The sequence below is a fragment of the Tetrao urogallus genome, assembly GCF_951394365.1.
Source record: "Tetrao urogallus genome assembly, chromosome: 10".
Classification (NCBI taxonomy): Eukaryota; Metazoa; Chordata; class Aves; order Galliformes; family Phasianidae; genus Tetrao; species Tetrao urogallus.
Genome location: NC_136823.1, coordinates 4,375,270 through 4,402,568, shown reverse-complemented (window position 1 = coordinate 4,402,568; position 27,299 = coordinate 4,375,270). Strand labels below are relative to the sequence as shown.

The window sequence follows — 27,299 nt, the reverse complement described above, 5'->3', positions numbered from 1 at the left end:
TTAAAAAGGCAAGAAAAATCTGTTTCACCTGGCTCTATTTGAACAAAGATTGGCAGCTGCTGAAAGAAAACAACATTCCCAGGTGTGAAAAGTACTAACTTCACTGAGTTTTAGTATTTCCCAGGTAGTTCCAGAGTCCATGAAGGTATCTCACAAGCTTATATTTTAATAACTAGTCTAGAGTTACAGTAGCAGATTTAGTGCCCTCAGTGCTGTGCTTTCAACTCCATCCCACCTGGATGTTATTACATTATTTCCCAAAACAGAACTACTAATTTTCAATACAGAATTACCTATTATAACATTTGATTTTTTTTAAAGAAGGGACACACAGTCTATAAAGGCACAGATAGATTAAACTCCTTCAGCTAAATACATAAAGCTTGAGTTTACCACATCTCTATACAATAACTCAAAAGACAAGCAATGTGTAACAGGAATGTGCCAAGCCCAAGCCAGGTGTGATAGTTCCAGCATGGACATGCAAGATTCTCAGTACATTCAGTGGAAAGAAGAGAGATGCAGAGCAGCTTGTTCAAATGATTTAAGTAATTAGGAATTTTAGAACAGTGACAGTATTGTACATACTGCATGCTTACAGTTTGAACCTTGTCTGAGTGATGATGGATGATGGATGAACCTCCAGGGACTGGATTTAGCAGAGGCAGGAGTAACTGGGAAACAGTCTGCGTATTCTGTTAGTCCAAATCCTACAACAGTTATGCCAGCTCAGATCAATAGCACGCAAAAGCCTCCAATATAATGGAAGCTACAATAGTAGAAAAATAATCGAGACAAAAGCCTATCATCCACCTCACACTGCACAACTCCAACCTGATACATCCTTGATGAAGGTAGAATTAACCACAGGCAGTGCATTCATGGTATCAGCTCCAAGTGAAAAAAGCTGTGTAGTACCCAGCAAAAATGTTTCATTTATACTCTTTTCCCTCCTATTCCTAAGAAATAGTATCTGCCTACCTCCTCTTGTACCGCTTTCCTTTTCTTTCTCCATCATGGCTATCATGTGCTGTCAATTACTTATAATTAATTCAAGCTGCCACTAACCTCCAATGCTATCACTTTCCCTTCTTCTACTGTAAAAGCAGAAAATTGCACTGAAGAAAAATGTTTAGAAGGGGAGCAATGACAGCCACAGAAACAATAGGGACTAAAATTTGGAGAGAAGTACATTCTAAAAGAGCCCCAAAATACTTTCCATAAAATCTGAAGTAAAAACTTGATAGCAGGAACTTTTAAACATATCATGGGTTGGTTTTCTGAAGAGTATCTAAAAATAGGTAGATAAAAGCTGATTAAGTATCACTTATGATACAGAGTGCTTTCCTCATGACAGACAACAGGAAGAAATTGGTTGGGTCCTAAGATTTTTAGCTTGACTCTATTACTCTCTTCATTTCCACTTAATGAACTACAGAGCATTATATGTTTTGTTTTTATTTGCTAGTATTTCAACAAAGACAATAAAACCCATTTCACTGGAAAATGGAAGGAAAAAAAACAAGAAGCCTGCAGGCCCAAAAATATTCTTGGGTACATTTCTGTTGAAGTTCATGCATTTGTTCTTCTGAATTAATTTGGGGGCAAGCTGAGAGTAGGGCTTGGTTAGAAAGAATAACAGTGTTTTGTCATCCCCACTGAAACAGAGCTCAGCACAGCATGGTGCTTGGCAGCAGCCTCTGATCACTAACTACCCAGCAAAATTTGCTCCTAAGCCCAGTTGTGTTGATTCAAAGGTGGAAGGATATAAACACATAAACTGCCCTGATGTCTCCCGCTGTGTACAAATAATGACATTATACCTCTTCCCAATGCATAAAGATTGTGAAAGCACAAGTGGTGCAATGTCTTGACTGCATCCATTTTAAATGGTTTGTGTTGTCTTAATCATTTCTACCTCTCGCTTGTGCATGGGATGCCAGGACTTCCTGATGCCAGTGCTGATCAGAGCACAGCAAAATTCCACGTCACTAGCTGCAACCAAACTTAGAACTGGCCCTGGAGGTGTCTGCCTGAGTAACTGCGGTTTGCTCTTCTGAGCATGGCATGGCTTAACTGCAGTTTTTAGCCCTTTGGGAAGAAGAGAAGAATGATTCATCTGAGTGTACTATGATGGCTGTTATCAATTAAGTAAAAAGAGATCAGCCAGAGCTCTCAGATTTCCTGATAGATTGTTTTACAATAAAGTTTAGGAAAGGATGCTGTGCCTCTTGTAGTAAGTACTGGGAGTTGGCTGACTGACTACATCAATAGCAAGCTGATAGAAGCTGAAAGCATATCCCAAATATTGTCGCCATCCATCTATAGCAAGGGACTCTCAGCTGCCTTTATGCTTCTCTTGCTTTGTTTTTGTTTTGTTTTGTTTTTTTCCACTTATGACAACACATGTACTTCTGTTTGCTGGTATCAACAACAAAGCTCAAGGCAATGCTTTTCACAGGGTGGACAAACACAGGTGATGGTCAAAGCAGTTGAAGGTCACAGATGCATAAAATTAGCTTGAAAGCCCAAGCAGAGCATTGTACAGTCTGTGTGAGCAGGGCCAGCAAACAAAACAGGTGTGACTGTGACTGGAATTCAGATGTGCTGAAGGAGTGCTAGACATGGCTGGCATTGGTTGCAGCTCTCAGTGAGCAAAGGTCAAAAAAGCAGAAGGAACAGATTTTAAAATTAAGAGATCTGCTACTCTTCCCTCAAATTCTCACCTTTGATCATGTCAATCCATAACATATGCAGCAGTTGGAAGACGGTATTTATCTTGCAGCAGTACCTCCCTTCAGCACGAATATTTGTATAGCCAGGTAATAAACGTTATGGAGAGTTACAAAGAGCTAAATGTGTGTTTTTATTGGGTAAGGTTTCAGCTAGATTGGTTCCTGAGCTGGCTCTTTCCATGGCTTTTCTAACAATGCTGAAAAAGCAGGGCCCAGAAAAATGCAGTCACAAGGGGGAAAGTATGGGGGAATTCAGAAGGTAGTGGCTGATCTGCCCTTTTCCATGGCAACATGGATGTGATAAGTAAAAGAGACATTAACTTGTGAGATCTGGATACTTCAGTTCAGTTTGTTTCAGCCACAGATTTACTGCATAACCTCAAATGACTTAATTTCCTCATTGATAAATTCCCAATTTAAAATTGAGGGACACATTTCTGCTCTAAGAATATAGTTGTGCTTATTTCATTTGTCAGGTAAGGGTGATATAAAATACAAAGATATAAACTAAAATACACAGTATAAATTTTGCCCATTTTCTTTAATTTTTAAAAACAAAAACATATGAAATCTTGTGCCCTTGAAAACCAAAAGAATCTTTCTATGATCAAAATGTTACATAAACCTTGGACGTTACTGATTTTTATTGAATTATTTTAAATAATACTGTGGATACTTCAGAAAAGGGCAATACTGTTTCTAACACATAAAAAAATCATCACAATATAGTTGTTTTCTGCATTTTCCACCTTCATATTGTTTCAAAAACAAAAATAATAATAATCACAGTACTACTAGGAAATTTGCCCTCCCACAGCCACCCTCCCAAAAAAAGAAATATATTTTAAAAAATATCAGTAAAGTGTTAAACAAGTCAGATATTAAATGCACACATTTACAAGCACAGCATATTAGCAATACAGTATAATGCTTTAGACCATGTCAAACCACATGTATGTGTATAAAGCTAGCAGTGAAATGGTTCATAGCAGCAGAACAGGAAGCCTATTCCATACAAAGCACATAGTTCCTGTGCAGATATTTGGATGAATACTACAGTTCAAGGTACACTGACAAGCCAAAAAGCACAAGTCAGGGTTTGTATTTTTTTCCTGCTACAGCAACATGTGTTATGATTTAAAGGGTAATCTTGATTTGTCTGAGATTTTCCTTTTGAACCTAATGGGTGGCCCAGTTAACCAGTGTGGATTCCACCTACTGGCACATTTTACTGTAAACATTCATAAAAATAACTTCATTGAAATCACGGCGAAAGGCCAAGCACGACCTCATAGTGCAGCTACATTTGCTCATCCTTCACTGAAAATGGGTTGATATTTACATCACAGGGCTCATCTGTGATTTTGGGGTCTTAGGTTCTGGGTGGAGAGAAAAACTAGAAAGGAACACCAAGTTAGAAATATTTGTCACTTACTTGGACATAAGAAAAAAAAATACTAGATTGTGGAGTGGAACTGTTTTCAGCTTGCAGTCATGTCATTTTATTTTCTACAGCTATGTAACTCAATCTGGAGTTTCAGTTTTGGGAACATTTCTCTTTATCATATATAATTTCCCAACTGAGAGTGATTTTCATCAGTCACCTCCAGTTCTGTATGTCAATCTCAAGAGACCCCCTGAGCTGGCCCAACATTCACAAGATAATGGCTTTGCACTATTATGAAGGCTGGCTCCTTCAACATGTCCTTTACTAAGCACCTAGTGATAAAGACATGCAAATTCAAGCAAGACTTTGAATGTTTGAAGTGGAATTGCGGTAGGAAAGTTTTTAGACACCAAAAATACAAATAAAATGAAGTGAAACAAAATAGACCAATTAATGCTGCCACTTGAGACAGTGATTCTATGAAAGATGCTTTTTTAACAGGTATGGTATCGAGATCATAATGAAATTTTGCCTACTTATACAGCTCCACGTAATATTAAGGTGTGCCTAGTGACTTCTAGTGAACTGTTTTCACTACTAAAAGGCCAGTGGACACTTTTTTTTCCAATAAATTCATATATTGGTATCTGAGGTTTGCTGATCTTGAATTGCAGAGAGGACAGCTGATTTCATGACATTTTGTCAGCGTTCTCTTAGGCTGTTTTGTCTCTCCCCACTGAATACTGTGCAGTATTCCTCTACAGGTTTATCATCCAGCCATTAAATGAAAAACAGGATGGGAAAATAATTAATTGTCCAGAAATAACATTTTGGAATATTGGCAGAAGGGGAAAAAAAAGAGAGAACCAAGAGTCTACCCACAGATTTTGATACTTGAAGCAAGCATTTGCTTACCTCATGGTAAAATTCCATCAGTTGGATTCGTATAAAATCTGTTTTCAATCAGAGGGAGTAAGTTAATACAACTGATTGAATAAAAAGGCTTCATATCAGAAAGCTCTACTATTGCCTTTGTGAAACAGAGAAGTAACAACTTCCCAGCCCTAATTCCTTCATCTGCACAATGTACAAATTACCTCCTGGAACTCTGGTAAAAATTAAGGACCAATTACTCTGGTGTTCCACAAAATAAATTCCTACTCTAACTGCAGTGCAGGCCTCAATACCATTCAGAGTAAAAAATCAGTGCCTAATCTGAGAGTTTTTAGAAAGTATCTGGAAAATCAGAACAGCCACGCAGTGCTACACATCACGATTACAGGATCCCTGATTTCTTTTAAGGGGATTGAACAGACAGACTGCCAAATGTTTGAAGAGACAGAGGCCAAGGTATGGAGAGCTCTAAACCTGATCTTTTTTTTCCTTAGAACATCTCTGCATACACAGAGAGACCTTGACCTCCTCCTGTTGTACAAGCATAAACACATTTCACTTCAGGGGATGGGAAGTGTCAACCGAAATGAAGTACTGGCTACCCAGCCACTAAAGAAAACGAAAAAGCTTTAGAAGTCTTCTGAAGCAGTACATGTCATCTCAGAGGGCATTAACTTGCAAGAAAAGAAAATTTTATAACTCTTTAAAAATATATATTCTTAATCCAATCTCCAGAAATAAAACCAACGAAGAACAGTGACTCAGAAGTGGGGCTATCTCACAACATTTTCAGGCCTGTTGGAAACAGATGGAACATGGAGGGAAGGCAGGAAAAGCAGTCGAGGCGGTGCTTCCAAGCTTCACAAAACTTGCCCTGAAAGAGGAGCTTTGTTAGGTGCAAAACTCAGTCTTGCAGCTGTGCTGGCCCAGAAGAAAGGCTGAATCATAGACGGTGTGGTACAAAAGCCACTGATCTCAGTTGGAAAAGCTCCTGCTGGTTTCAGTTGACTTTGGGTACAGCCCACTTTAGACAGCTCTAAGGTAACGGCATTTAACATGTGTGTTAAATAATGTAGCAACATATCCTCAGCTTCTTCCAATATAAACAACGGGACATTCTGGTACTTTTTATATACATACATTAAAAGCTGAAATGGTCTGAAATACCTGGAGATTAGAATGCATATAGCTATACAATGTCACACCTGCCAGAAATCAGAATATAAAAGCTTTACAGCCCATTATACAGGTCTCTCTAATTTCTAAAAAGCATTTACTGAAATTACCATATTACAAGAAGTCATTACTAACATATCATATAATACTATTTCTTTTTCTTTTACATAATCTTATTACTTATATAGTAATTTTTAAAAAATCACTTTTAAACAAGTATACAATTTTCACTTTAAAATTAACTGGTTAATAAAATTTTGTGCAAAACAAGCCAGCTTCTATAATTAAGTGAATTTATTTATTTTTATACAAAAAAAAAAAAAAAAAAAGGAAAAAAAAAGAAAAAAAAAAAGAGTTCTTTCAGAAATGTGTCTCCTTTTCCGTAATGGCTGAAATGGTGCCATCTCCTTTCAGTTTGGCATCGCAGTCATTTATTGCTGCAATGTAGCATCTTCCTCCAAGTTTCCCTCTCATCTTCAGATCCGAGCTAGGTGTAATCAACTTCCTGAATTTCTAGAGAATGCAAGAAAATGGAAATCATTACCTTTTTCCTGCTCACAGTATTTCTCAAACATTGACTTTAAAGCTGTCTTTTCTTGGAAGTTCACTTCTCGTGACCCTGTCCATCCAGAAGACTGCATTGCAATTCTTTTCACATCACACCAGAGCAAAGGATAGAGAAGGAAGGTGAAGACAAAGTAAAAGAGAATTTTCATGCTAATTTTCAGCTACAGTCTCCTTCATGAGTAAATTCAGAACAATGCTCTGGCTATAGCCTGTTTCATAGATTCACAGGGGTTGGTAGGGACCTGTAGAGATCATCAACATAAGAAGGTACTAGTGAGATACCTACTTTTATTGTGTATTATCTAAGGAACTGTAGATAGAATCATAACATTGTTCAGGTTGGAAAAGACCTTCAAGGTCATCAAGTCCAACCTCAACTTAACCATAGTACCCTAACTCTAACACCCACCACAAAGTCACGTCCCTGAACACCCCATCCAGATGGTTTTTAAACACATCCAGGATGGTGACTCAACCACCTCCCTGGGGAGCCTATTCCAGTGCTTAACAACCCTTCTGTAAAGTTTTTCCTGATGTAAAACTTCTAAACTATCTAAACTTCTCCTGGCGCAACCTGGGGCCATTTCCCCTTGTCCTCTCACCGAGATGACAGAGCCATCTTCTTCTGGAATATGAGAAATCCCAAAAAGCTAAAAAGATTGATGTTCTTGTTTCTTTGATCATAGGCATCTTCACTGTCTTTTGAGAAATTTTCTTAAATTTAATAATCTTAGTCTAGACCTGAGATAGCCTGATACCAAATCTTAGTAAATTGTACTGAATATTTATTTTTGCCTCTATTTCTCACTTAGAGAACTGTAATTGGAGAAAGTGTCCAGCAAACCTATGTGAGTGTTTGCTACCCTGCTCCTGGATGAAAATCCTAGGGACACAAACATCAATTATCAAAATCATGGAAAGACTTGAATGAAAGGCTGATATAAACCTTCTTGATTTAGATAATGTTATAGACATTTTAAACTTCAAATTCAGCAGGAAAAGGAACACAGCAGATTAGAGTACTGGTTAGCTACCACAGGCTCAAGCCAGTGAAAGCAGAAAAGCAGTGTGGAAATTCCAATTAAAACAGAGAGACTACAGATGCTTCTTTCCACCAAAGACAGTGCCAGGCTGCAAGAGTCAAATACCATTGGAACACATATTTGGAGCCTACCTGAAACAAAGACATTGATTTTCTGATGAAACTGTGCATAGTCTTATGCAAGCAAGACTTCCATTCCAACTTCTTTGTCAGTATTGCTAAACTGAAAATCTCACCTCTATGAAAGTGCCTTCTGCCTTCCAGAACTTAATGCAGATCCACAAAGGGATACAAATCATGGAAGAGAGAGCCATTAGCCACCCTATGCCATAGCCCCAGTCAGGATATGTATATACATTGTTATACTTCAAAGGCTTGTATTTCACCAGGAAAAAAATGAAGATTCCCTGAAATAAGCAGAGAAAAATATTAGCAGTATTTCAAATAGCACTGCCTGTCTAACAAGAAAATGATTGTGTGTTTAGGCAAGGCCAATCTACCTAAGGGTAGGAAGCAGAGCTTTACAGTCAGAAAAAGAAAAAAAAAACAACCAAAAAACAAATAACACAGCAATACATTCTTCTATGTACATCTGAAATAATGTGTCTCAGATCCTTGCACTGAAATTAACAACCTTTCAAGTTTTAATCCTATTTACCACTCAGTGACAATAAAACCTGCATTTTGATGGCGAACAGTACCTGGGCAGGAAAGATTAAGTTTTGCTACCATGAACCAGCTGTGATTAGGTGACACTCTCCCACCTGTCATGATGAAAAATGAAAGCCACAGTTGTCAAAGTTGCCTTAATCTGCTGTCATAACTGCAGTTCTGCAGGCCAAATCTTTCATCCTCTCAGAAGCTCTAATATATTTGTATAAATTAAACCAGTGTATAATTAAGCAGTTTAGACTTCCTAAGGGTACATAATACAGAAAGTTGCCATGTGTTTACTCCAAAGTCACAACACGAGTGTACAAGAGCAAGTGACATTTTCTGCATTTCTGAGTTGGAGAAAAATAGACAGGAATTTTCACAACCTTGAAAATGGTTGAGCTCAATGAGCCTGGATCTTCAGGTGTTCTAATGTCTGTGCTTGCTATCACTTCGTTACGGGAAAACTGAGAAGTTTTAGTATCTAATATTCAAAATCTTGTGGATCACGTTTATGGGCAATTTGATCATGCATCTTTTGTAATTTTGTCTCTTTTATGTAGCCAAAGCACAGTGCTGTACTTTCAGCTTCCTCCTTCCCCTTCTTCATGCATATGAATTGTATCTTTTGTTTATTCTACTATCTAAGCTAGAAGGAAAAATGTGCAGACTTCTTTGGAATATGTCTAGTCACCCAAAGAGAGGGGAGGAAACAGGATGCTGGAGTGACTGGGAAACCTACACAAGTCTGGAGGAGTTTGAGTTATGCTTGGTGGGTACAGAGTGTATTACCGAAGCACTGAAGAAAAATCTCTCCTATATTGGCAAACGTTCACTTAGGCCTCTGAGTTTATCTCTTCCTATTACTGTATATACAAAGATTTCTAACAATTCACAGAACACATAAATTTAACAATTTTTAAAGATTCTATAGAGTTTTTGCATTAAAACATACACTGCAAATCAATAGGTATTTTTCTCAACTGTTGAACTATTAACAGCAATAAACTTCCAGAACTACACATAAAATATCCCTTGCATCTAAAACAAGTTGCTCAGATATTCTATACTTACTGCACAAATACCTGGAGTTAAGACCATCCAGCACCACTTGATCAATGACAATGGTTTATACCCAATCATATCCTCAATGTTATCATAAAACCGATTGCTGCCTGCCCAAAAAAGCAAAGCAAAAGATGATGTAGAATGTACATGCACAAGGTTACAGAGATCAGCATTTAAAACTGAACAGACAAAAATGTGGGTTCTGTCAAAGCTTCAGAAATTGAGGCTGCTATCTCTTTGTCTCACACATACAACTGTCTTTTGTTCCATGCTTCTGGCAGGGATTGCTGCCTACATACATGTCTGACAAATAGCAACAGAGAGCAGTGGTGGGCAAGCTGTCAGACAAGAATGACTTCTGTCAGTAACAGTTTGAGTAGCCCAAGCTGAAAAGTACATATCCTACAAGCTCATGCATGAATCCTTAATTAGCTCACGACACACGAGATCTGAAATTCATATATGCTTTACAAAATAACATTCTGAGTCTTTTGTATGCAAAGAAATGCTTGAGGAAGTGCCATGAACATACCTGGATCTGTGCTGGTTTTCTCCTGACGTTGCTGACAGAAGCAGCAGAGTGAGGAACACTACTAGGTCCCTTTTGTGTTAATGAGGTATGAACTCCAAGTGGATTTATCTGTGAGTGTCAGATGTAGAAGGGAACGTGGCCTGCACAGACATTTTGTGAGAGAAGAAGGACTTACTGCTTTCTAAGGCAGCTAGTGGAAAGTGAAGGTCAGTCCCACAAAAGGGCAAGAAAAAAATCCAGGAGAAAGCATGGGAATGTAAAGGGCCCTGCTTTGCAAGCGTACATGGCCTATGTGTTTGTTTTCCTTGTGGAAACAGAAAACTTCATAAATACTCAAAACTGCAGCAATTTTTCAGAGACTCACCATAAACCCAGCCTATGCAGACACATTCAAATATGGCAACAAAAAGAAGGCACATGCCACTAGCTGCATAGGAGTCGAATAACTGAAAGACGTACATTCCACCCTGCAAGACAGATACAGAAAGAGGACAAAAAAAACACAAAAAAACCAAAATGAAGTGTCATGTTGGCAATGGTATGAATAATTCATAACAAATATGTATTTAATTTCACAACCAGTCTGTTGGTTATCTGGCAATCTTCCTGTCAAAGTCGGTTCCTTCCTGAAAAAAGAATATTCATTTTTCACTGATTTTTGTGAACGACCTCTTGTTTCAAGCACTTCAAATTATTCCCTATGCCAGCTGAATACTGCACATTTGCTTTAAGGTAGTAAATAGTGTACAAAGAGAACTACGTTGCACTTGTTTCTGAAATGCTATCCCACTTCCATACCTTTTTTCTTCAATTTCACTTGTTATCACAGAAAATGTGATAGATGAATGCAGGAGATTTTGATTTCCAGATCAGAGTAGAAATAGGGTTTTGTTTGTTTTTGTGTCGGTACCACTAATACATAAACAAGTTAAAATGCTGGGAAAGAAGGCAAAATCTATTGCTACTAGAATCTCCAGTGGCAGAGACTGCAAAACAAGTAATTTGAATATAACTCAGACTTTCGGCTGCATTAATTACACGAGTCTATATTAAGTGATAAAGCATGAAATAATAAACATCCTGACTCAAGCAAGCTTTTTATTGTTAATGGTTTTTTTTTAACAATTAAAAATTTGCTTTTTCAAATTGTTTTAAAATAACAATCATTGCATTTCCAAAAACCAGAGCAGCCAAAACCAAGCAGCATCTTCAGTGAGCACAGAATCCATACACAGTGTGCACTTGGTTATCAACGGTCCTATAATTTTCTGCATTATGTAGTACCACAGCACAAATTAGCATGAAGAAAGGTATACGTGCTCAACCAAGACATGTTTGTCTTGGTTTTATCAGTATTCCTTATCACTACATTGTGCAGCAGGCTGTTGGGTGCTGGAGCACAGTGCACTGTGGAGCTGTACTTCCTAGGTCCCGTGATTCAAGCAGTCTCAGTTACTCCTATATGACAGTCTTCCTCTTCCTTATTACTTGAATACAGCTTAATTATTTAAATTGTCACATCTATCAAAAACACCATTATTTTCTTCATTTCCTGTATTTTTTCTCATTCTTAATCAGAGGTGCTCAGAGAACTGGCTGACTTTCTAGAGTCTTTGCCTCTAGGCAAGATGAGAAGAAAAACTTTAAAGTCAAATTAATAACATTATGGAAAACCTGACTAATATTATACGAATAATATTATACCAATCTACATGCAAGATACTTAATCTCTTATCCCATATGCATTCAACACTGAAATAATAATGAGATTCACAGACCATTTCAATTGAAATAAATCTTATTTCAGCCACTGCATCATTTAACACCAACAGTCACCATCTTCTTTTTTGAATGAGCCCTTTACTTCTGAATAAAATTAATAAACTTTCTTGTGGTGAGTTTTCAGCTCCTTCACACTGAGGTCTGTGTAATTTCTGTTCAACTGCAGAGGGTCAGGTCTCTTTTGAGAAAGACATCTGAGTAGACTGGTATAAAATGTCACTTCAACAAGAAAGAAAAAAAGAAAGCAAGCAACAACAAATTTCATTTTGTCCTAGTCTCCATTTTTCTCCCATGGTATGGATGAAATTTGTTCTTCTTCAGCAACAAAGCAAACTGAAAAGTACATGGTGCAAGGACCATGGATCTCTGCAGAAGGAATTTAAGTGTCACCAGATGAGTTGATGAAGCCCTGGGAAGCTGCTTCTCTGGGAAACCCTGCCTGATACTGCTGGACAAGACACACATAGTTGACTTTCACAGTTAAGACAGCCAGGGTTCTCCAGACACACATTCCTCTGGCATTTAACTCCACAGCTCATCAGACTTGAAACACTTGTTCACTTCTCTCCCTAGTGCAGGGAGGCTCTGATGTCTGAGCAAGTGAAAAAACATGAGCAGAGGAGAGTATGGACTCTGCCTGTATTTTCAAAGTTTTGAGAAGCTAAAACAAAAAAGAAGACGACTGTTTATTCAAGTCACTCTCTAAAGGTAGCACTGAGCAGCAGGACTAAAATCCTACAAAAGCAGCAAAAGATCCCAGAGTTTGATTTGTTTGAAAAAAAAAAATTTTTTTTTTTTTTTCTCTTATCAAATCAGTTTCTGCTCAGAAATGGACTTTACTGATGGGGTTGGCCTGATGATAGAAAAATCAATCACATTTTAAGCTTTTTTTCACTTCATCATCTTTACTAATTTTTTCATCTAACATTTTATTGTCTTCAGATTGGTCTGCCCAGAGTAAGTCAGCTGAAACCATCGTCAGTATATGCGGTCGGCTGGTGCAAAGCAGATGGAATTTCCTTGGCCAGATAAATTCAGCTATTTCCTAAACTCAAAAAACTGAGTTTAGGAATAAAACTGAGGACACGTTTCAAATGTTATAAATTAATTGATAACAGTCTCTCAAGGATTTTGTAGTCATATTTCTGACAGTGCACTCTGTCTATGGCAAACATTCACGTGCTTTATCTGTCACTTTTATAAGACACACATTTCCTTTAGTCTGTAGGTGTTGAACAAAGAACCTCTTACCTCAGTTAACATTATTAGACCAATGAAATATGACACAATGGAAAGGCCAAGAATCAACAGTTCTCTTCTGTAGCCCCTTCGGAAAATCTTTGGATACATATCTACAACAGCTGTCACAAGGCTTTCAACACACACGAACTAGAACAAATGATAAGAAAGTACAAATAAAATATGTATCTCATCTACTCCTGGGATTTGGATTTGCTACAAAACACTTCAAATATCCTTCTATGCTTTCATCATTGAGAAAGACTGAATGATCCCTGAGGATACTACAAACAGAAGCTCAAACTGAGAGGAACATCATTTCAGAATTAAAAAGCCTACAGCTATGGATTTCCAGTCTACCACCAAATTCAAATATTTGAAGCCGCTAATATTATCTCGGAATTTATTTGCCCTGTAGCAGTTGGATTACATAAAACTTAAATCTTTCAAACATTGCTTGAATGATGTGCGACTTTTGTAGGACTGCAGCAGAATTTCATTCTAAGGAAACTGTTTCTCCAAGGTGAAGCTCTTTCCATTTTACAGAAGAAAGACATTCTATAAAGCTATTAAGTGCCCAAGATATCTAATGAGGGAGGGAAAAAGCATTCCTGCTATCTTTAAAAATCACCAGAAAACCAGAGACCCGAGTGCCTGGCTCACAGCTCTGGAGCAAGGTTTCCAAAAGAGCCACCAAAGTGAATGCCCAAATATAGACTACATAAAGCTGTATTGAGGCTGAAACAATGGTAAATAATAACAGAATCTCCATTGTCACATAAATGAGATTCAAAATAATAAACTTGAATCAATGGTTTTAGGCAAGGAATTAAGTCAAGAGTTCATTCTTCCATAAAGATAAATGCCGTTTAAATCAAGGATGATGACACACACATACAAGGAACTTCAAAGTATTTCAAGTGTGTTTATTTCATACCTGACTATCTAGTCCAAGGAAGATGAGCATCATGAAGAACAGAGTTGCCCACAGAGGAGAAAGAGGCATCATGGTAACAGCTTTAGGGTAAGCAATGAATGCTAGTCCTGGTCCTGAAACAAAAGAAAACAAAGAGTTTCACACAGTTATATACTTTATATAACGACAATAAAGAACTATTAACTTTCATTATGTTTCTAAGTCCAAGTGATGGTAATGTAAGTTGGATAGCTAATTTCTTGTAAACATGGGCCTTATTGTCCGTCTGGACTTAAAGTAAGAAATTTTATACTTAATCATTCTGAGTGTCTCAATGTATGAGCTTGAGAGAAAAAGTACTGACATTAGGAGATGGTGTAAGCAGTCTAGATATCAAAAATATGTGGTTGGATAGTACATCTTAAGAAGGCGTTGAGATGACTTCCAAAATTTTTTCCAAAAAGCTTTAAAGCTGTTTTCTCAAATAAGTAAGAACTCTTCATATGGAATTATTCTAACATATTCTAAGAGGTAACAGGTCTTTAATTTGATTTCTTTTCAAAATATCTGCAAAACAGTTAACTTATCCAAAGGATGTGACACAGACTAGCTATTGTGACAACTCTGGGTCTTTTTTCTGTAATCAGAAGACTGCTTTTGGAACTTACCTGATTCTGCAACTTCTGCAATGGGAACACCTTGTTCATAAGCCATAAATCCAAGCACTGAAAAGATAGCAAAACCAGCAACAAAGCTTGTGCCACTGTTCAAGCAGCAGAGCATGATGCAGTCTCTGAAAATATAAATAAGAAATACTGCAGTTGCCAGAGCCTGGGTTTCATTCATAGAATGAGCCATAAGATTAACATCTGTTTCTGTTTTGATTTTTTGTTTCTGTTCGTTTTCTGTTCTGGGAAGGAAAAGTGAGAGGGAATCTGGATTCACTGATTAACAAGCCACTGAATTTTTGAAAGCAAGTGCCCAGGCCCAACAAGCAGTGGAAAGAAAAGAAAGTTTATCTAATTTTCCATCAATTTTTAATAAGTATCCTTGGTAGAAAGGCATCAGAGTCAGACTGAAGTCCTAACGGATTTCAAATGATGGGAAACAGTCAAATTTTTATGAAAACTTTACATTCTTCCAAATGAATGCCTTGACAATCACCTGAATAATTCAGGGACTCCACCCTCTATCTTCACCTTGCCTGACAGCCTGGATATTGCTGGAAATTCATTCTACCTTCCTTAAGGAGCTTCTCTGATGAGAGAGAAGAGTCTGTAGAGCTTTCTGCATCCCTGCAGTCACTTCCTTGTCTATACAGATTCTCTAAAGGCAAATTCACATTACTCTTTTAATCTTAGAATGGAAGCTTGATCAAGAACACTTTCTTTTTCTTTCAAATTTTGTCAGTTTGTTAACAGCAGGTGAAATTGCTGACTTTTCATCTGTACCACAGCAAGCAGCAAGGAAGCCAACTCCTGAATTGTAAAAGGGCTTATATGCAAAAATTATGTTGCTGAGGTACAGTCCCCAGTACAACGGTGGGGAACTGCTCTGTGCCCAGCAGGGAGCTGGATCAGTTCTATAAATACAGAGCACATGAAGCAGGAACAAGAACATTTTTCTCTTCTGTCTACAGAGTCTGAAGATAATCCTTTCCTTAGGGATTTCTTAGCTTACTAAAAATTACAGGAAACTTCTGTACATATATATATATATGTACAGAATTATATATTTAAACTATGTGGAAAGCACTGCCAGCTGATTTTACTGCCACTGTTTTTGTCTGTTCAGAATAATCACTGTTGATATGAACTGCTGTAAATCCACAGAGGATCTGGCCTCAGGTAATTGTCTCACTGTCTTAAAACATTAAAATGACAGATTAATAAAGACAATAGAAGTTCATTTCCAGCTCAAAAATGTGCATTAACTTGGTTGCAATTAATTTACAATATTAGTGATGTGGATCAAGTTGCTAGTAAGAAAACTCCTTTTCCCACTAAAATATGTAACATCACCATTTTCCACTGCAATGTACCTTTGTTCTCCAATAGAACAGGGTGCAGAATAGCAGCAGTATGTTACAATCAGACAAGAAACTGTACATACTACAAGAGGCAAAATCATGGCCTGATTTTAATTTTTTAAGTGGTAGTTAGGATGTAAGTTTAATTCTGCTTTCTTTTTTTGAGAAAAGGCAGCATTTTTTTTCTGTCTCTGTATGTCTTAATCTGTTAACAGCCTAGTTTCTCTCAGCTCTTTCTGCAGTTAACTTCTGCCCTACCCATTTCCTCAGTTTTCTGAAGAATCTGATTTTGTGACGCCACCAAATCTGTCCTATTGAGGAATTTTGTGAAAATATTTTCTTAACTGAATTGCAAAGCTTGAATTTATTAAAAACTATTCTGCTGCAGCACCATTCTCAGGAGCTTTAAAAATGAGCAGCTGCCAATCTTCTTCACATGGGTGCCAACGTATGCTGTCAGAGGAAATAAAATTACATAAATTTACACAAATCAAAAATCCTGATTAAGTAAGTTATAAAACAATCACAAAAAACATTACTGCAGTCCTTGAGGCAGTAAAAAGGTAGTTATAAAATAGGATGCAACTCAAAAGAAATTAAATAACTGAGAGAATGAGCACTCTTAGTTAAAGCATCTCTTATGCTGGTAAAAAAAAAAAAAAAGAGAGAGAAAGCCCTTATTGCCCACTGCTCTGTAGGAGCATTTGTTGCTCTCCTCTCTTTTGAGGCATCTCTATGGTTGTTCTGAAAGTAATGTCCATCAACACTGTTTGAAGTGTTTGGGACTTACACTATTTAATGCAGCAAGATGTCTGGCAGTTTGGCACTCGTAGCCATGCAAAACAATAACTTTTGCTGACAAGTTACTTGAGTGTTTGAGATGGCAGAGTACCCTTAATTGCTTTTGGAGAGTTTACATTCAGCTGGTGGATACATTTGTGTGGCTGTGGTTTCCAGATCTCTCTTTCTCTGCTGGATCCTACTATTCTGTGTTTCTCTGACAGAAGCACAAATTGCTGTTAGGAAAACGTTTTCTGAAACCGGCTTCTAAATTCTTCAAGTAAAGCTATAATTTAGAATTTAAATATTTTCACAATGGGATTTGTTCTCCCACAGTTTTCTTTTTTTCTTTTGATTTAGAACTGTTTTACAATTTATTTCATTTATTAAAAAATGTAATTTTAGTTCTCTGTCTGGAGATGTGCAAGGTCCTGCACCTGGATAGGGGCAATCCCAAGTACAAATACAGATTAGGTGGAAAATAGCTTGAGAGCAGCCCTGAGGAGAAGGATTTGTGGGTGTCAGTTGATAACAGACTCAACAAGAGCAGGCAATGTGCTCTTGCAGCCCAGAAGGCCAACTGTATCTGAGTTGCATCAAGAGAAACATGACCAGCAGGTCGAGGGAGGTGATTCTGCCCCTCTGCTCTGCTCTTGTGAGACCCCACCAAGAGTACTATGTCCAATTCTGGGTCCCCAACACAAGAAAGAATGGAGCTGTTGGAGCAGGTGCAGAAGAGATCATCAGAAAGATAATCAGAAAGTTGAAACACCTCTCTTATGAGGACAGGATGAGAGAGCTGGTGCTCTTCAGCCTGGAGAAAAGAAGGTTCTGGGGGGGACTTTATAGCAGCCTTCCAGTACCTGAAGGGAGGTTGTGGTAAGGTGGGTGTGAGCCTCTTCTCCCATGTAGTTAGTCAAGTTAAGGCAGGGAAGATTCAGGTTAGACGTTAGGAAATACTTCTCCAAGAGAGTGGCCAGGTGCTAGAACAGATTACTCAGGGAAGTGGTAGAGTTATAGTCCCTGGAGGTGCTCAAGAAGCATTTAGAATGTTGTACTGAGGGATGTGGTTTAATGGGAAATATTGGTAAAATGTGGATGGTCTGGATGATCTTAGAGGTCTTTTCCAACCTTGGTGATTCTATGACAAGATTAAAACCTACTGAAAGTCATTATCAATTTCCTTGCTGATATCTATACAGACTTGCAATAACATGCTACGTATGCGTTCTACTTTGGCGTCAGTAAACTATGATAACATTGACATGCAGAATAGACCAAACTGTTTTAACAGCTGTTCTTCATGGAATTTTTTTTGGAGCAGATAAACATTATACAATCAAATATGGCACACAAGCATCTATGAAATTTTGTGTATTGTACAGTTGAGCATGTGTGTACTGAGTGACTTGTGGCTGTAGAGAAGTCAGAGGTAATCAAAGGGAATGAAAAAAAAACAAAAACTGGAAAAGAGTTCTGAAAAAACAAGTTACACGTCTCTGGTTCTGCAAAAAATGAATCCAATCACTCATGTGAGTTGTTGAAAGAAAAGGGAAATACTTCAGAGTGAAGCACTGTGGAAACTTCCGTCACTGGAAATAAATGTAAAGCATAGAATGTATTATTACCTGTAGCAGTTGTTATTATAGTTGTTGTAACTTCCCAGGGCTGTCAGGCACCCAAGGCATATCGCGTAAGAGAAAAATATCTGTGTACCAGCATCCACCCAAACCTAAAGACAAAATGTAGAGTGGTTAGAAGAGGTCAGGAAGGAGTCATAGGTACATCTACACTGACTGCAAATTTGCAGAGCAAACCATGCAGAGAAATTGCATCTGGCAAAACTTTTCTAAGTTGCAACCTGAAAAATGATACATGTTGTGAGTTAAACTCCCCACTCCCTCCTAAAGGTATAAACACGAAATAGCCCACCTGGTCTTTACACATTCAAACTAACCTTAAGTAGAAAGAGACACAGAATTTCTAGAAAAAAAAAACCCCAGTGAGTAAAAATCTTTAATGGTTTTATTAACACTGTAAGATATAATTTTAAGCTAAATAAATCAGCTATATTTATCTCATTCTCCACTGATATTTTTAAATTAAAATTTCATAATTTAGCATGAAGAAAATAAAGACAAAATATGAGATTTATATATACTACACAAATAGATGAACGGAGGAAAGAGAAGACAGCTTATTTAGGGAAAGGTGATAGGTCTCTGTACAGTTGAAGAATAGAAGTCCTGTAGAGCTAATGAAATAAATAAATTCATAGTATCAGTGACAACATTTATATCCTAAACTGACCAAAAACTGCACTGTAAACCAGAAAAAGAGAAAAGAGCACGAACTGACACAGTACAATTATTGTCCTCGCAGCAACCACGGAAAATTAACTTTTTTTTTTTTAAGTTTTAGAAATTAAACAGATTATTTCATTATTCATTAATCGTTCCACTTAATTTTGGGTGGAATATTACTGGAGATGATTATATGCTTTTAACTTCTGGTTTGGCCATGAGAGTGGTGTGAAGAATCCACACCTGCATAGCTGCACTACTACTTCCAATCCAATAAGTTCTTACTTCTGACCTCTGAGATAAATGAGCTCTTTTTTTTTTTTTTTTTTTTTTTTTTTTTTTTTTTAGAGCAGAGCAAGCAAAGCACTTTTCAGAGAAGTAACAAAACAGTGCCTGGCTGATAACCAGAGGCAGTAGCTACGTAGCCATTAACTACTTCGAGTTTGCGACAGGAAGGAGATGAAATTCTACTCAGGTACTGACTTCATGACTGTACTAATAATAGCAAACAAATCCTCATAAATATACAAAGGGGATGTACTTGTTTTGCATCTGATCAAATGAGTCCTTGGTTTCTGGAGTTGCTGAGGGTGTTTCTGTTTAGGAATAACATTAAGATCACATTTGATTTGCATCAATGGCTTAAATGGTTTCATTGCTGTCATACTGAATAAGATACAGCTGATTACATCTCAAAGTTTCACCACTTGGTAAGGGAAAAACTGCACAGAGAAAGCCTTTTGACAGACGGGCTCTTTAACAAGATTGGAAGCTCCCAAAAAGCTGCAAGTAGCATAGGTCAACTGAAAATGCACGGTCCTCTTAAGCATAAACAAAAGCTAGGAAACTGGATCAGCAGATGTAGAATCTGCTGTTTCCTTCCGTTTCGGTCTTTGCACAATGCATTGTTGCAGGGCATTGTACAGCACTTAGATGAGCATTAGCCTTTCCTGTTGGCATACGCCAGCTCCCAAAGTCTGATTATTCCTGGGACAGCAAGTCCTAGTGGAAATGGGGTCAAAGAGGAATTGTACTCTGAAGTGAGAAACTCCAGAGCTGCTTGAGAACAGGAGCAGAGAGCACATCCTTCTAGAGGTCCTGAAGTTAGTTTGAAAATAAGAGATAAAAATCTGGCCTTAAGTGGTATCTTTTCCTCTAATGAAAACGAGTCTCCTCTAAAGACAGTGACACCTGACTGTGAATCAATATAAAAACAGAGGGAAAAACTTTAAATGTTCTGTAATCAAGTGTTCACATACTTATAGAAGTGTTCACATATTTATATTTGCATCAGATTGAAGAGCCCTTTGCATTTGTTGCACTCTGAGATTTCAAAGTAGAAATTCCACCAGAAATTGTGGCTAATGCTTAAAAAGGCAGGAGGAAGAAATTTCATTTGCTGCAAAGAATAATAGAATCAGTGTAGCTTTGCTTATAGAGTCAGAGAACCAATGAGATTTGATTTGTGATTACCTAATATTTCAATTTCAGGTTTCTGAAATGTCAGAAAGATCTACAATTGATCAAGGAAGCAGCAAACTGGGAAATGAAATCAGGAATTACAGGTAGGATTTTGGTAGCTGGAAAAATATGAGATGGTCAACTCTCCTATTTTGTCACAAGCCTAAAGATGTTGACATTTTAAAAGTAAGAAGCTTATATTACGTGTCACTTCTTTATTTTCTTGCCCCAAAAACTGGTGACCATTTGACAAATTTGGCATTAAAAGGCAATGTTCATTAGCAGTTGTAGGTTTTGTTGGCACACAAATTATTTGTTCATCTTAGTTGCACCCAGACTTAGTCATTCATAAACTGTACCTCAAGGAAACTCATTTTCATGAAAACTGGGTACAGATGGCTCCTTGTAGATACTGCTCAAACCCAGGCACCATCCAGCTGGGTTACGGCAACAAAAGCATTATTAATTATTTCTGAGAGTGCTGAATCGCTGTAGTGCATTAGCTGGGTAATTTTGTAATGTCTGGCTTAGACTAAAAGTTGTAACGTTTTCCAAGTATATAGAATGAATGTAGCAGGATTCTGCAGAACAATGAAATTCTGAAGGACAGAGACAAAAGAAAACACTGCCAGCGAACTGCAAAGCAAAGATTTTGGAGCCGGCAGCTGGTGAAAGGCTGGGACAAAAGGAGCATGCTTTTTCTGAGATGTGACTGGGCTCAATGCGTTTCTGGCATGAGCAAATTCCAGAGGAAAGAACCTGTACTAGGGAACATCCTGTTCATGCTTTATAAACTATTTACCTTGAAAGTCCTTTAGTTAGTGATATTTAAATCAATTCAATAGCATGCATTCATACATTTGGGGTCTGAAAATATTTCAGTCTTCCACTAAGTCTTATTTTAAAAGAAGTAACTGTTTCTTCTTATTTTTCCTCACCTCATATTCTTAAAGTTTCCAGGCAAAAACAATATTAAAGTACAAGAAACATTATTTATTATAACTTAAAATTAAAAACAAAAAAACAAATGCCAAAGGGTTGACCTTCAATCCCTGTGCTCACAGTTTGCCTCTGGGCTACAGCTGCTGTCCTGACATGCTAGGCCCAGCACCAGCTTAGCAGCAGTATGGGCAAACCAGAAGAATGCAAACACAGTGCTGCTCTTCTTCTGATTCCTGTGCAGAAATAATTCTTGCTGCTTGCTGCTAGGATCAATGAGCCTATGTGATGAAGCTTTTGTCCCAAAGGGAGAAAAGACAGTAAAGAAGCTTCAGCTCTATGCCACGACCTGCTTTGTCTAGGTGGAAATGAGAAGATGCAAATTCTCTTCATGTTCTATTTTCTAAGTGGGAAGGAGAAGAGCAGAGCTGCTTGTGCCCCGCTCTCTGTTTTGAGGCTTGCTCGTGCTTTATTCTACAGCAATCTCAGCTGTCCTGCCCATTACCAAATTACACAGGTACAACACAGATCCACAAAGCAGAATAAAAGCATTGATTTGTTTACTAATATGGAGAATTATGTTTAGCAAAGTCAACCCCACAAAAGCCAGCAATATCCATGAATGCACATGACCATGTAACCTTAATTCAGTCTTCCTGTGCATAGGGCTAGGATTCAATCTTCGCTTATATAACAGTACTACTCCAGACTCTGCTCAAGGAGAACTGTAGCACATATAATGAATGAAGAAGGAAAAAGTAGGATGTGTAGTGTAGTGCAAACAATATTGAATATTGATCCAGAGGATTAGCTTTGTTTCATGTTGCTGCTATAAAGTTTTCATGTGATGTTATGTCCACAAATCACAACACTTTCACAAATGTTCTGCCACGTTTCCTGTATTGGAAGAAGGAAACCTCAGAGATCAAAATTCACATGTGCAGCAGCCACACACCTGCTCTTAGGAGGGAGCCCTTGCAACCCAATTCCTTGTCATTTCCATGTATCAAATCATCAGGTTTATCACTGTTTATCAAATGCTTTCCTGCTCTCAAAGCAAAGCAAAACTGTACCACAAAGCTATTGTGGAATCCTCCCATGACTTCAGGAAACATGGTCCCAGGATAAGCTGACCTTAACCATCACTTCCACAAACCATCACAACAATCAACTGAATGTATTTTAAAAGGTGCAAATATCTAGGAAAAATGGGAAAATCAAGTAATTATTTTCAGTCTGATCCTCCTAAGAGGTACGTAATTTTAAAAATAGTATATGGTCACCTGAAAAACTTAATTTTGTATCACAGCTAGGAAGATATCTGAGAAATTTCACTAATCTATTTTGCTGTGTATAGCTCTTCATTTGCGTGTTAGTCTACAGAAAAGTGTAAGACACCTAATTAGGTACACTGAGGATATTCTGAGCAGAGTGGAGAGGTTAGTTAAAATGTGATAGTCAGAAATTAAGCTAAATTTCACAGATTTCTCAGTGGTATAAAATCACCATAATACTTCCACTGTCAGGAGGCACTTTGGATAGTGTTGAAATAATGGCTGATCTAAAAGAACTACAAGGTTGGTGTACAATTCACTTATCCACATGTAACTGGAGCAACGACCACGCACCATGAGTACTCTTGCATTTAACAGAACATGCACACTGCTTATCTTTCTTTCCATGACTTCTGTAATGAACAGTTAACAGCCCTATTAGAAATGAAAAACACATAATGGCTGCTAATATTTGTACTCACTCTTAAGGTGCTTACTTATTTCTAACAAAATCAAGGGAATTCATTTCATGAAGATGCTTTTTTTTTCATTCTTAACAGTGAGACTGAACGCTCACTTCAGCTGCAAAACTCAAAGCATTCTTAACTACAGAGTGGTTAATGACAATTCCATAATGAAGCACTCCATCTGAGAACATATGAGATCTCATAGGAGAGTTAAATGCTGCACTCATTCTCTAAAACATGATATTCCAAATGTCAATAGTCATTTACTTCCCATTTTGTTGTCAGAGAATGAGCAATCACTTCATAGTTCTCTTTTAATTTAAATTATTCATTAATTTTGATGAATCTCAGCAGTATTTGTATTTTAAAGAGCAGCTTTCCTTTGGTTTCAAATAAAGATTTTACAAATAAATCCTGTGCTGTCAGGAAATGATAAATAGAAGTGTGAGTTAAAAGCAGTAACAAGGCCCGAGTAAAACAACTCATTACAAAACACTCTCAACTAAAAGTATTGTCAGAATTTAAGTCACACACCTTGAAAGGTTTAATGGTCATGTGCCAGTGTTTCATACAGTATATGGAGAATATGTGAAAAATGTCCAAAATTCATGTCGGCTACTGAATATTCTACCTGTACCAGGCCTCAAAGCTTAGCACTTTCAGGTTGGCTTCTGAGGCACATGGTGTGTGAGCCTGCGAGCAGTGACTTACATCTGAGCTATCAGAGTCAGTGAGGCCATCTGTGTATTTGATGTACTGTATGTGTAAGGATGGCAGAGCTGTAAGAAACTATCAGTGGTAGACATTAATCTTCAAGTAGTGCCTACATTTAAAGGGGGCGTCAGATATGATGGAATTATTTACCTGTCCAATGGTGAGTACTGACAGAATTTTTTGCAGAATCACAGTCTTTCAACAGAACCTGCCAGCTGTGGACCTGACAGGTTTCTTTTGTTTCCTCTTAATTCACCTCCTGAATTACAGTGATTAAGGAACTGCCTTTGGTGATGACAACTACAGGACCAAGTACTTCTACAGGAGGTTGGGATAAGCCTAATTTCAGACTGCCAAAAATGCAGACGGAGCACTGTAGGAGATCTTAAAATATATGCTGCACCAAATATAATGAGAAAACTGCAGTTTCATATGACTTTGTGCAAAGTCCCTGCTTCAACTTATCCTTTCATTGCAGTCTGAATTTTTCATTTCTATCAATTCATCTTATAAAGGCTGCTCTCAGTTATTAACATGCCTGACTGAGCAGGAGCTGAAACTGAAAGCCAAGCTTATCTTGCTGCTGTAATCCAACATAAAAACACACTCATGCTATAAGCCTATACCTGGAATTCAGAGGTCAATCAGATGGACAGGGAGATGCTACTGAGATATTCTGACCGTGTTTCAAGATCAGACTGGAACCTTTCTTTCCCCTCCTGATAAAAAAAAAACTTCATTTTAAACTAGCAGTTACAGAAAGAGCTGTAATTGTATATGAAACTGGAATCCGGTACTCAAAATAGTATTTTTATGTTGGGAAAATAAAGAACACGTGGAATCTACTTCCACGTAACAGTATCACATAGCTTGAAGTTGCTGAGGCATAAAACCATTTATATTTACAAGACTATTTTTTCCAGCCTTAGATCCCATGTCCTGTAAAAATAACAAAAACATCACTTAGATGAACTTTTTTGTTCTCTCATGCTGCAAATCTAACCAGCATGCTACTGACTGAAGTGGGTCTGTTCAGTTCAGTGTAGGCTGGCATGCAACTATAAGAATCATTCCCAGATGGCTTCATAAACTGCTATTTAATACATTCTTCTGCTAAATGCTACATTTATCTCTCTCTATATATCTTCTTATTTCTCATTACTAAAGCAATCTTTCCTATAGGATCAATTTAAAAATTTGGATGCTATTGCCTCAGCAAATGAGAAACACTCAATACACTTCGAACTGTATTTCAGCATACTTTCAATACACTTATTTTCCATTACATCTACTCCTTTAAAAGAAAATTTTCAATATGTAAGTTTATTAAATTGAAATTCACTGAACCTAAAGCAGAAATGTGACACAGAAAAATGAAGTTGTAAATCAAAGACTATTCACTGAAAAGGTGCCGATCTCCAGACTACTTGAAATACTTAGGCAGTAAGCAATAGAAAAGAGATTCAACACAATGTTTTAGAAGTGAAACAACTCCTCCAGGCATACCCAGGTGCTATCAGTTATCTCTATGCAGCTTCAGTCAACTCAAATGGTGGCTGAGGAAAAAGCTAAGGTTGTCATGTTCAGAAAATGAAAGAAACTGCTGGATCCAAGCACACTGGCACTGACTGTGTTACCTAAAATAAATGAGGTGTTTAGCCCCTGGCCCTTATCCCCAGATGACTTTTTGGGGAAAAAAAAAAGAAGTAGGATGGAAAAAAATAATAAAAAAAATAAAATCTCTGCTTCATTCAGTTATATGTGAAATATTATTAAATGGGAAACTAAACCAAAACAAAATATGAACTGCGTACTCTGGAGAAGCAGGAAAAAAAAAGGTTGGATGTTGGACTTTGTTTCTAAAGTTTACTATCCAGGCATTTTTAAACAACACTGCTTCTGAAAGCACAGCCTTCATTAGAGCAAGAAAACACAACTTGAACGGCCAGGCAGAAAATGGCTGAATTAAGCTCTTTTTTCCTTCTCTTTAACGGTAGTGATTCTCAAAAGATTAAAAGTAGGTTAGGAGAAGAATAAAACAGCTATGTTTCTAGTGTCTACCTGACAACAGCTTTTGTAAAAGTGAATAATTACATGAAAAACACTTCCTTTCCACCTCTCTTTGGGATCTCTGTGGGTTGCTAGGCAGTCTCTCTCCTACTTTCTGCTAATGTTACTTACGAAGGGGATGAATACAGCAAATTCATTATGAGAACGGTGAGCTGAAGGGGAAGAGGACCTAAATACATGAAGTTTTGTTTATTCACTGCTGTTTTTGGAGGCCAACACTATAGCTCAGATTACTTTACACATTTAAATGCTAATTTGCCCAACATGATTGTTAGCCAAGTACCACCCTGTTAAAATGGAACAGGACCTTCCTCAATGCAGAGCTGCGTTAGTAGTATGTTTCTGTGTTGACAGCCAATGTTGGAAGTCAGGTGCTGGAGCAAGGCATAGCAAAGCTCCTCTGGGACTTGAAGGAAGAACTCTTTCACTCACTTTGACTGCCTTTCATGACTGAAAAAATGTTTGTTACTGGACTAGTTTACTTTCCTGAACTAATTAACCCAAATCTTAGCAGATATCTTAATTGCTTTGGCAAGATTCCAAAGCAAGCAACCACAAAGTACTATTGTACTACTACTCTGTTTTCATAATCATGAGTGTACCCATATATGTTAAGGTGCGCATTCATTACAATGAAATTAATATTATTCAAAATTCCTCTTCTCTGCCTAGTGCTACCTGTGATAAGTAGTAACTTGAACACTCATTTGAGATAGCAGGTATGCATATGTGTTTGTGGCAAGAGCAGTGAACAAATGGATGCACGGATTTCAGGTACAGGGCTTTGTGGGTTTTCAAGTGTCCAATTCCCTTACTCTCATTACAGTCTTCTGAGCCTGCAATCTATTCTGATTATGGTTTTGATTTTATCATCCTCAAAATTACCTCACTCAGCACAACAGAACAGGAGATGAGAAAAAGACCAGAGGCTTTGAATCCTTTTCCCAGAGTCAACGTATCGTGAGGGTAGGATTCAAATACACAAACTGCAACCTAGCAAGAACTTAGGCAGCTAAGCAGATTGCAGATGTTTTACGTTACTGTGCTACTTGTTGCTTATCAATTGTCTCCTTGACTTGGCCCATCGTTGAGAACCACTATCTGCACACCGCATGTACCCCATGCATCTGCACAACTTTATCCCAAATGTAACATCACTACAGATACCTCACTAAGGAGCAGCTCCCACTTTTAACTCTGTTATGAAACTGCAATACAGTGAATCGGTTTGTTAAAAGAGCAATCTCCTCCTCCTTCACTCATTTCTGGA

The 27,299-nt window shown here is 37.6% G+C and overlaps 1 protein-coding gene across 1 annotated transcript in view; it reads right to left on the bottom strand.

Moving 5' to 3' along the window:
- Positions 1-6,552: 6,552 nt before the first annotated feature.
- Positions 6,553-27,299, bottom strand: part of SLC6A11 (solute carrier family 6 member 11) — a gene marked incomplete at both ends in the record, with an annotated part of 78,724 nt that continues 57,977 nt past the window's right edge. The window contains 8 exons of the mRNA XM_079540442.1: positions 6,553-6,705; positions 8,038-8,208; positions 9,530-9,630; positions 10,420-10,522; positions 13,089-13,226; positions 14,014-14,126; positions 14,661-14,785; positions 18,430-18,533. Coding sequence (XP_079396568.1) covers positions 6,553-6,705; positions 8,038-8,208; positions 9,530-9,630; positions 10,420-10,522; positions 13,089-13,226; positions 14,014-14,126; positions 14,661-14,785; positions 18,430-18,533 — 1,008 coding nt within the window. The remainder of the gene's footprint in view (positions 6,706-8,037; positions 8,209-9,529; positions 9,631-10,419; positions 10,523-13,088; positions 13,227-14,013; positions 14,127-14,660; positions 14,786-18,429; positions 18,534-27,299) is intronic.